At 34.8% G+C, this 12434-nt stretch overlaps 1 protein-coding gene across 5 annotated transcripts in view; it reads left to right on the forward strand.

The window, feature by feature from the left end:
- Positions 1–12434, forward strand: part of LOC138327622 (CAP-Gly domain-containing linker protein 1-like) — a 119014-nt gene that overhangs the window by 73263 nt on the left and 33317 nt on the right. For all 5 annotated transcript variants that reach the window (XM_069273878.1, XM_069273876.1, XM_069273880.1 and 2 more), the window contains 3 exons: positions 5860–6071; positions 8956–9037; positions 9395–9553. In XM_069273878.1, coding sequence (XP_069129979.1) covers positions 5860–6071; positions 8956–9037; positions 9395–9553 — 453 coding nt within the window. The remainder of the gene's footprint in view (positions 1–5859; positions 6072–8955; positions 9038–9394; positions 9554–12434) is intronic.

A 12434-nucleotide genomic window follows, 5' to 3' on the forward strand; every position in this document is an offset into this window, starting at 1 on the left:
AAGCTCTCAATCCACGTCTGGGTCATAATCGACATCGAGGTTTACATTTGAATGTCGAAGTTGTCACATGGTCTAAGATTTTTCTTGGTGAACTATTACTTTTCTCTATCATCCAAACCTGTTACTTGAATTTTTGATAACAAACATGCAATCAAATTTGATCAGATATGAAATCGTTATCTAACTTTGTTACATAGGGTCAAAATAATTAGTGGTCAGTGATTCCAAAGTTATAGGATATAAAATCAGCGGTAATCTTAATCTATTGAACAGGTGTGTATTACACGGGATTCTTTTCACTTCACAGTCCATTAATTATGTAGATAAGGCGATCGGAACTCGTACAGGTATATATTGAGGATATATACATACTTAATCAGGACTGCTCCACACCCAGGGTATGTCAACATTAGATATGTCAACATTACGACGGGGTCGTCACAAACACGTTACTTACCTATCACCAACCCTCTAATCACCGGGAATTATTCTGACATTCGGAAAAAAAAAAATGTTTGCTGTAAGATGGATGATTGGATATCATGAGAGTTTGTTGTGATGTTTTGTCGAGGACACAAGAATGTGACCCTCCCGACAGTGAGGGTGTGTGTCCTGAGGGAGTCGGTCAGTTCTACACCTTGTCAGGCTAGAAAACTATACATCATGGTCAGGGGTAAGTCTTGGACAATGGTCAAGAATATAGCTAGTTCTAGACAACCAGGGAAATCAGTCACTTTACCTTGGTCAACCTGGCATTGGTCAAAAATAAAAATCTATCAGGAATATATAAGTGCATGATTATATCAATGATATCAATATAATCAGCAATATATTTTTTTCAAAGAATGCAGTAAAAGTCATCTATGTCCTGAAATACTTCACTTAGAAGACAATGTATTCCAATCCATAGAATTTTGAAACAATCAATTGAAATAGTTTTTAGAAATTTTATTTCAATGGTTGAATCTATATCCAAGTTTCAAAACCAGGGGAGATAATGTAGAATGCCGCCATGAATACCCTACTTAAGAGGGGAGATTTTATGGTTCTACACAAGACCACAGCTTCAACCCAAATATTAATGAGACGACTTGCAGTTTTATCATTATTTCTGACTTTCAGATATTTGTGATACATGTATGTACAAACTTCTTTAGAAGGGCATTGCTCAGAGAGCATTTCATTTTAATTAGGAACGTTTCCTTAATCATTTAGGTGCTTTCTTTTGGAAAATGTACAGTGAACAAATTTCTCTAAGTCAGGATATGTTGACATGTTTGTTTAGAAGAACGAGACATTTAATTGGTGCATGATACAATGCAGTATTGTTGAGGGTAACACTAGATTTTACTAGGTACATAATACCTGTATTTACACATTCACACGTTATATACGCTCTTCACATGCAAGTGTTATACATGTTCTCACCCAGGTATTTGTAAACATTAAATTATGTACTTTATAACTCCCAATACATCAGGAAGGACATAAAACCTATTGTTAACGATTTTATACCCCGTCGTCTACCTGTGCTTCTACCTGTGCACTAACCCTCCCCCCCTCCTTCTCATTGCTTATGATCTAGTCTAGCCTATCGGTGATAGTTTATCTTTTATTAAGGTAAACGGGTAACTTGACAATTCTCTTTACTTCCCTAGCACGTTGTTGCCTGGAAGGAAACACTGTTTTATTTGTGTTTGTGAATCCTTCCCCCCACTTTTTGCGGTTACCTGGGGCTGAAGTACCTGACATGGGAATACAGGTGCGTCCCCCTTACCTGGGTATTCAGGTGGAACTTGGATTGAGAGATTCGAGGATTATAACATAGTCGGTGTCACATATAGTTTGGTTACATTCAAAGTGTAAACTCCGCGGCCGGATGACATGTGGTTTCGACCTCCATGGAACCTAAGAATGGTTACAGTTCATATGGATATACATTTTACTGAATGGTTTGCCACTGAAATGTGAAAGAAAAAGTGTATTATGGCTGAGTTAGATATTTTAGAGTTAGCTGTTGTCGACTGAAGTATAAACTGTGGGAAAACACTTCAGTTGTTGTGACAAATAAATTTTACAATCATTCTTAGCGAACTTTGTGTCAATAAAAGAACAACACAGGAAGTGATTGAATAATTATAAATATGTGCATCATCAATGTTTTTTCCAATGGATAAGTGATTTTGGCACAGGATTTCAACTTGAAGATGTCATGATATTATTGTCTTAATTGGTTGGGTAAAGTAAAGTTTCTGATTTTCAATGGCGCTGTGATCATTGGACTCAAGGACTTTCATGAACTAAAAACTAATACTAGTATGTTGTTTAACCTGAAATCATAATGGGAACATCTGTAGTGAAGTGCATAGTATGTGAAATGTTTTCGATTGTGATCTGTATGATATAAACATATTAATATGGCTGGCCTGTCCTTATATCTGACTCTACTACCAGTAGTAGACTGGTTTACTGTAGACGACAAGTGCACTTCAGGTATCTACAAACTTCATACAGGTACGCAAATATACAGGTACCATATTATATCCTACCATCTAGATACAAATACGCATTGTGTTACTACTGTTTCTGCTTCTTTTGAAAGTGTCTTGTCATGCTGTCATCGTCTTCCCAGCAAAAGATTTAATCGTTCATTCTCCACTAAATGTACAAATTCCATTATTAAGTGTCCTCTATCAATATCGGGACTTAAAAACCATGTTAGTATATCATGTTTGTTTCACACGTAAAACATATTGATTGATCTTCGAAAATAATCAAGTGTTGTTCCTCTGACCAATTAAGATTTTTCTCAACATCACATTAAATATGGCTCTCGTGACGAATTTCGACTGTCCTCTTAAGCTATAATGTATTTCATAAATCATCTGTGACTAAGGAAATGGGTAAATGTTACATTTTTTTCGATCATATCATAGATATTAGCATACGCAATGAGAATAGACAAGTATTGGCACACAAAATGCTTAGATATTTTTTATATAACTTATTTTATCATTGTCACAAACTATGCTGGCAGATACGTTACAAACAAATAAAATCATGTACACAATTGATGTATTATCAAATGTCCACGTTTTTTTCGTGATAATGAACTTTAATATGTATACTTACTTTTACCTTAATGACAAGGACACATCCATTAACAATTAAATGGACAGGTGCGATCTAATCTTGAAAATATACATGTTACGCAACGACATCAACAGATACGTTACTACTATGTACTTGATTACCTAAGATGCCACTTTCCCACAGAGATAAATTCACATCACAGTTTGAAAAGTATATAATACTAAGTGTTACAATGTTTGTGGTTTGGTCGACAAGTCACACGGTGTCATTTAAATGATGAGAGGGGTTAGTGTCGGTCAGTACGTTACCGACAGATACGTTATGGACAAATATCCATATCGACAGAAATTCTCACGCTTGTCATAAAACATTCGAAATAAGCTTAACCAAGTGGCAAGTGTCCGAGAGTTTGTCAATAGTTTACAAGCGGGAAGATTCGTTGCGTTGCCAGTGTTGGGAAACTCGAAATAAGAAAAACCTTTATTTTCCTTTAGTAATTACCTGTACATAGTAACATATATATATATACATTTCTGATAATAATCACGTGATTTCTAACACTAGTTAGCTGTATTGATTAAGCTATTAGGTATATAATTAATTGTTAAATGTATAAATCACATATCAAAATAGTAACGTATCTGGTATAAAAGATCACGTATCTGTTTGATGAAAGATGTACCTTTAACTCTAATATTTAGTGTAAAACCCTTAAAAATAGTGTTACATCGACTAATTCAAATACATTTTATAGCCAGATATTGTTAGAATGTTTGTTATACTAATGATACGGTAATGTGATATATAAACATAAAATAACGTATCTGTTTATTTGGTAACGTACCTGTCATATTTGGTAACGGATCTGTACTTTTGTACGTAAACCATAATTTGAGTGCACTTGGTTTCATTTGTAGCAATTTGTTTCAGACTAGATATGGTCAGAAAATGTAAGTTTAGGGTTGATTGTGGCAATCAAGTATGACGGAGACTGATACGTTTCTCAGGTGAAGGAAGGCGAGGACAATGAGAATGAATTATTCCTTTTCTTCATGTCAAAAAACATCAACAAAGGACAAGTGAGGTTTCGTTGGCCAATAATATCAGACCTGAGTTATCACATCTACCTGTCAGCCGTGCGAGTCGTTTTTTCCCCAATTAAATGACAAGAACGCTGAAACCATCCGCAGTCAATGGGAATCGGTGTAGACAGATACGTTACCAATATGGTACAAACATAATCATCCCTTCATCGACGCCGCTTTCAATAGTTTTGATCTATCGTTTGATAATTTCGATGTTTTAGTTTTGACGACAAGTTTTGAAGCAGATTCGTGTTATTAAATTGGTTTATTTTCTAATACTTCATAAAGACATATACCAAGAGAACAGATACGTTACCGCTGCTAATTTAGGCAAAAATCATCTAAAGTATTGAAGAGAAGTGAAACCGCTGAAAAGTACGTTTTCTTTGATGCATTTTGACGAATTTATGAAACAGAAAAACATAATAATCCTGTCAGATTTCTACAGTCATATATTAAGTATGTTGTAACATATACGTTACTGTTTAAAGCAGGATTTTAATATCCTATACAGTAATTTGTGATTTATACAAATACAAAATTACTGACATGTACTGATGCAGATAAAGGTACATTTTGATAATAAGGAAAATATAGAAACAAAATACTTTGGTACTATTTTTATATGAAACTATTCGAACAGACTTATGAATCATACAAACCAATATTCACAAATGAACTTTTCATAACTGCAATTGATAAAGACAAGTTGCTTTCGAGACGGACAAATGGCTTTGAATGGAAAGAAAAGTCCAATACCAAAGCAAAAATTCAGTTAAAGTGTATATTTTGTGGCATTTCGAATGACAAACCTCAATTTAGTTCATTTTAACAAAGTCACGTATCTGTTCTTTACCAAAATATGATGGTTGACTGTAACAATTATAACTTTTCTTTGAGTAAAGATAGGAGCCAGCCCTTTTGGATTTAAAAAGTAGAGATATTTGCCAAACAAATGACAATAAATAAGAACTTTGTTTTCAATTTTCATATTTTATGTTTTCATTTCTGAAAACATGCAAATTAGTGGAGAATGAACGTAATACCAAATATTCCATGCTATTTTGATTGCTGTGCAATATGCCTTAGGGTCACTGTAAAATAACTGCATTTCCCCCAATGATTTCTGTTTGTAAAGCTACAGCAAGACATTTGTTTCAGGTATAGGACCTTCATAATTTTTACCACTCACTCTTGAATGAATCACTGGTTACTGGTATAAAATTGTGTATAGATCGTCTTTCATTATGGCATGCACTGTTATTGAAAGAGAAGCCTAACCATTATAAAGTTTTGTCTGGAATACTTCCTCTCATAAAGTGTTGTGAATTTCCAAACATCAACATCAATTAACTTTCAATAACAATAACAGTTCCAATAGTCAAAGTCTGTTTATAGAATAGTTTTATAAAACAGAGGAAAAATTAAATAACTTAGCTTTCTTTGTTTCTTCAACTGCTTGCATGCTATAAAGGACACCTGTCTATAAAGGACAGTTTTGCTTTGCCCCTTCGGTGTCCCTTTAGACAAGTTTGACTGTATATTGACCCCAATTGTCAATGGTGCAACTGATTATAGACTAAATCTTAATGATACTCTATTTTAAGGTAATATTTTATGTGTACAAATTTAAAAAAAATTGTGTGATGTGTAATTTTTTATAAAATTTCCTGTATTACAGACCAAAATCGTAACAAGACCAGTAAGACAAAGAACAACCAGAAGTCTGCACCTAGTCAGCCCGACCCAGTCCAAACCAAACAGGAGATTGCTCGCCTCGAGGCTCTATGTGAGGCGAGGACAAAGGAACTCAACTTCGCTAAGCTCCAAATGAAGTCCAATCTACAAGCCTTCGATGCCATGGCTGCTCTCGTCAACTACCTTAGTCATGATGTAAGTTGGAGGGGTGCAGTTGTCCATATAATGTGGATGGATGGTATGTGCTGTTCCGTGTCTTTGGCGGTATGCATCAGTGAGATAGCGCTATAACAGGGACAAGAGTCAAGCTATTACAATGAGTCAATACACAAAAACTGCAGCCTCTCAAAACATACAGACATCCCACCAGCAACACATTGCATACACAGAAGGCTGTCATTAAATGACCATTCCTGTTCATAGGATGTCAAGCCTTATATATATCAACCAACAGTGTGAAAGGGTAAAATGGAAGGGATAGATATTTGAATAAATAGGAATGTTTCAGTTTCAAAATGGAGGAAGGAGAAAGGGCATAAGGATAGATGATTGGGGCAAAGCATTTTGTTGATGAGGAAGCAAGTGTAGAAATGGGAGACAAATTGGATTAAGTGGGGAAGTGTGCAGTGTAAAGAGGTGCATTAGATATACATGTATGGGTACATTGACTGCTTGCATTTCAGGCGACTTTCGGGATTATTTAGAAGAGATTCAAATAAGAAAGTAGAACTTGATAGCATCACTCCAATAAAAGTGAAAATTTACGTAATCAATATGAGAGGAGCTGAGGATGTTTACAGTGAGCTCAGCTGAGAGTTACAAATCTAATCAGCTGTTACTTCTTACAGGACAAACGGTCCCTCCTTCACAAATAGTCAATTTTTTGTTGGAATTTTCATCATTCTGTAACCTTTCAGCTGCTCATGTCAGATCAGAAGAGGCAGCCAAGTTTTCAGAAATACTTACTAACTTAATGAGAATTACATGAATACATGAAAATTGCTCAACAACAAAGCACCTTCAAAATGTTTTAGAATTACATATTTGTAATGTATTTGTCTTGTAACATTACCAGGATTTTCTCCCAAATAGTTCTGTATGCTAAATGATAATTTTTGTGTTATTATGGCATGCACCTAAAAACTGTACTTGATGTATTCATGAATTACATGAAAGAAAGAGGTGTGGTTCAGTTTGAGAGTTGAGGAGGGACATTAATTTTAGGAATACAGAAGGGGAGGTTGAATTGAATCAAGAGTAGAGGAGGAATGATGTTTGGTCAGAGAATAGAAGAGAAGGATGTTTTATTAGAGAACTCAAGGACATCATTGCTCAATTAAAGGATACAGGACAAATCTTTGTTAAAAAATAGAGAATGTAAGAACATTATAAAGAAACGAATGATATTTGAGGACAGGGGGAGAAAGATGTTCTACTAAAGAATGCAGTTTTAGGAATGATAGGGAAGGATATTTGTAAAGCTAATGCTAGTAGGTGACAGGTTGTCACTGCAATTGTTTTTGACTAAAGGAGTAGATACGATAGGACCAGTATTTGGCCTTAATTTTTCAGGCCGAAAAATATTAACTCTGATCCACATCAATTTCACATCAATAAATACTCCCATACTTGCCATTCATCAAAACATAACTTTTAATAACCATGTACACTATGTGCTCCACCTATGACGTCATCAAATTGATGATTTTCCTCTTCTCGCCCAATTTTGCTGGAAATTCATCATCTTTAGGTTAAAAAAGGCTTGAAATGGATTTGGCCGCCACCTTGGAGCAACTTTATATTTTGCATGGATATGCGTAAATACACCATACACAACGTGTGAAAATCTCTTTCTGCTCCATGAAGGCGGCCACATTCATTTTTAGAGAAAACCACTCAAAAAGTATGATTTTTCAAGGATTTTTGTGAAAAATGGCGGGAAACTGCATGTTGATGACGTCATAGTGAACATAATTGGCACACGCGGGATATTTTAGGGATGTAATGTGTTAGCAAATGTATTCAACTGTTATATGGCAAAATATGTTGTTCTTTACTGGAGAATTAATTTTGGGGCCATATTCGAGTCTTAACGTACCTTCTCCTTTTTTACCTAGCCATTTGTCATTTGATGTTCAGCAACATTAAATATTGGTTGATCTATATTCTATGATAGTGCCCTTACTATGACCTCAACCCTCCACATTCCCCTAGTCACCAGACAGCTATGTTAGTACTGATCTCTCTACCTATTATCTATATAAATATGTACTCAGCCATGTTGATTGTGTCGCCACAAGGATTAGCAGGTCATAACATCATAGTTATGTGTGTCAGAGTTATCTCCCCTCCTAGAGGAATGCTTCAGGAATTGATGATAAATCTACATCCCATAATCTAGACTGGTCACCCATTATCTGCTAGGGATGTTAAAGGTTATTTGTTTGATAAACTCAATGTTTTAAATGTGGAAACCATATTTAGATATAAAAATGTAAAATTTTGTATCAAATTGTTACTTTTTCAAGCATTATTACATTGCTAAACATCATGAGCCAATTACTTTGGACATTGTATTTTAAGATTTTTGTCAATGTGTAAATAGTTACATTGGCATGGTATAAGAAGTATATAGACATAAATAAGATACAGGCAAACAAACTTTGGCACATACATATTGTTACAGGTACATATATTATTAAAAACACTACTTTCCCCAAATTACATTGCAAAACTCTAAAATATTCCAAGTTGGAAAACTGCGAGTACTTAATGAAAAGAGAAATGTGTTTTGACTTTCTCTCTGTCTGATGGATTGCAATCAACAGGTGCTTGTGATTCCTACGCTATCTTTTATTGTGCGTGTATTACATGTTAATGTACAGTGCTGCGCATGTTTGTAATACTCGGGTCATAACCACCGACTCTTGATTTAGACAGACGTCACCTCACAACAACGTCTATCCAAACATTAAATATGATATCCTTATGCTTTATTATTCGTCTCGTGAAAACTTGAGCTTAATTCCACAGACTGTTAGCTAATTAAGATTTCTGACAGAATGCCATTGTTTTATAGCTGGATGCCTTTTCTTGCCCTGCGTTGTCGGAGAAACTTCAGAAACTTCAGTCGGAGATGGTGGAAGCTCAGTCACAACTAGGTAAGTCTGCTTCTAAGGTCATTGTTTTATCTTCTTTATACAACTGTCTATTTCTGTATTCTGTCTTTTGATTACGCTATTGAGATGTCATTTGATAGTTTAAGTCAAGGTTGTTGTAATAGAATAAAGGTCAATCTATGATTTCAGAAATAAATTATGAATTTTGTTGGATAAGTCCTTGAAAAATTTAAAGTTAAGGTCAATTAAGTTGAAGACAGAACTTCATAAAGGTTTGTGAACATGTAACAGATCTAAATTGATCAAAAGCACCAGATAACAAGGCCACCTTATAAACCAAAAATGAGTGGTGTTTTACCAGGTTTTTAGAGATTTAACAGTATTGTTTTTATTAAACAGTTGAGCTACAAGAACGTAAAGTGCAGCTTGAATCAGAACTAGCAGACACACGGAAAGAACATCAAGAAACCACAACCACCATGCAAGAGGACCACAAACTGTTGTTAACTAGTCAGAGGGAGAAACTACAGCAGGAACAGGACAAGGCTGTGCAAAAAAGTGAGTACATGCATTGAAACCGCAAAGAGTAAGGGCAGATAACTATAATATACAACAGGACAAGGTCTTGCAAAAAAGTAAGTACCTTTGACCTTAAATAGTAAGGGGAGATAACTATACAGGACAAAAGTGTCAAAAAAGTGAGTACAGTGAAAGAAATCCCAAATAATAAAGGTAAATAGCTGTATACAATAGTGGACAATATAAAAAGGTTTCCAAAAATTGAGTTAAACAATCTCAAATATTAAGGGGAGATAACTGTCATATAAAAAGGGCAAAACTGTCCAAAAAGTTTCAAAATGTGTGATGCAATATAAACTTAAAAGAGTTAGGCGAATAATTAGTTTGTAAACAAGACAATGCTGTGTTAAAAAAGTGAATTGAAATGTGAATTGAAATATGTTACCGGTACTTTATAAACTAGGGATTAAAGAAGATACAATAATTGTTGAATAATCCAAATTATCCAAATAACCTTTCACTGACTTTTGCTGTCGATCATGATTGGAAGTTATTAAAATGCTTTCTGAAAAAAGACAGCAACATAGACCAACAGTGTTTGAGAATGATTTTGAACATGGATGTTACAATAGATGTCTTTAAAGGTATGTTAACATTACAGTTGCATATAATTTTAATTGCATACCAAGAAGCTGCATAGATATTTAGAATTGTCATATGATATATATAAAAGCTATCCAAAATATGGCTGATGAAAATTTAATTAGGACTGACTAAAGGGTGTGTGTGTATGTCTAGTAGAATCCTAATCAGACCAAGATGACAGCCTCCACCCAATTATCTATCTGGGTGGGATGCAGCGTATAAACTGGAGTCAATTCTGATTTCAATTATAACCTGACTGCTGCAGTTCTGTCTGGCGGAACAGCGCTGTACAGGAAGTGCATGGACTCGGTGTGTGTTCTCACCAAGGACTAAATGTTCCCGGAGAATATAGGCACAATAATAATGCACATGCTTTGTTATAAAAGCAACAAGGGATCTTTAGTTTTGGAAACTATCAGACACATAATTTCGCTAAAAAATTTCAGACTACAATCAGTTGTTGTTATATGAAGACTACAAACCTTGTGCATATAAAACAGAATGGCTGTAAAACTAACGAGACTGAAGAACATTGATATACACTCTTGTGAAGGAAGTTCCTTCATCAGTTAAACAAACTCATTTTCCTGAAATCACTTTCTATGATAGAGTAAATAGAGTTGATATGTTTTCTGCAGATACTTCTGTCTCTCTATTACCTGGTGTATAAGGGGTAGTCTTTGATCTCTACCACTTGTACCTAATGATAAAACAAGAGAATTCAGTACTTTGTACTTCTCCTATTCTGTGTGTCTATAAACATAGGGTTATGTGGTACAGTAATTATGGTGTGTTGTTTTCCCCTAATTGTGAGTTTGGCAGTCTACTGTTCAATCTCAAATGAACTGTGAAGGTTAACAACATTGTCAATTAATGTAGTACTGATCGTGAGCCTATTTACAGAAGACGGGCAATTAATGTAGTATTGATAGCGAGCCTACAATTAATGTAGTATTGATAGCGAGCCTACAATTAATGTAGTATTGATAGCGAGCCTACAAATAATGTAGTACTGATAGCGAGTTTACAATTAATGTAGTACTGATAACGAGCCTATTTACAGAAGACGGGCAATTAATGAAGTACTGATAGCGAGCCTTATATATATGTACAGAAGACGGGCAATTAATGTAGTACTGATAGTTAGCGAGTTTACAATTAATGTAGTACTGATAGCGAGCCTATTTACAGAAGACGGGCAATTAATGTAGTACTGATAGCGAGCCTATTTACAGAAGACGGGCAATTAATGTAGAACTGATAGAGAGCCTATTTACAGAAGACGGGCAATTAATGTAGAACTGATAGCGAGCCTACAATTAATGTAGTACTGATAGCGAGTTTACAATTAATGTAAGACTGATAGAGAGCCTATTTACAGAAGACGGGCAATTAATGTAGAACTGATAGCGAGCCTACAATTAATGTAGTACTGATAGCGAGTTTACAATTAATGTAGTACTGATAGCGAGCCTATATACAGAAGACGTATAGGACTTGCAGTATCACTTGACTAAGGCATACACTACCTTACTAGCACCTGTATGGGAGGTTTTGTTTTTATTACATAACTGACAAATACTTTTTAGTTTGTTTTTGTTTTATGTTCTATTAACAGCCAGGGTCATTTAAGGATATGCCAGGTGTATATGATAGAGGAAAGTCAGAGTACTCGGTAATAAACTACCAAACAACAGTCAGTTACTGGTAATTGCCCCACATGGGTTTTGCCCTCAGTACCCAAAGTTTGAGGGCTGGCTAATAGTTATGTGTACAGGCACTTAATTTACCACTTGCCCACTGTAGTTCAATAAAAATATCATTACCTCTGAAAAAAAAAAAGGACATAAGATTTGTGTAGTGTTTAGGTGATGCTGTAGTTACTCCGATGCTTGATTGGACATGGAAGTCTGCCATATCATCTTATTATCATCTTAGATTTTACTGCTTTACTGACTCTATTCTTAAACCAAAAGAGCTTGTGTGCGCTTCCTTCTTACAAATTCTGTATTGTTTAATTTGATATAAAAATGAAATGATTTTGCATCATATCAATATTATTTTAATAGTTAAAATACTCTCAGAAGACATTAAGTTTTTGCACATGTTTAACTCTCAATTCACATAAACATATCTTTGAATCAAAAGGTTTTGGGGTGTTATGAATGGACTTTTTATAAATCGTCACTATTGAGCAGAAGAATTTTCTTGGCTTTTACCAGTAAGTAAGATAATCCAAACCCAGCCAAAAAATTAGAAGGGGGATAATCCTGTC

The sequence above is a fragment of the Argopecten irradians genome, chromosome 7 (assembly GCF_041381155.1).
Source record: "Argopecten irradians isolate NY chromosome 7, Ai_NY, whole genome shotgun sequence".
NCBI lineage: Eukaryota > Metazoa > Mollusca > Bivalvia > Pectinida > Pectinidae > Argopecten > Argopecten irradians.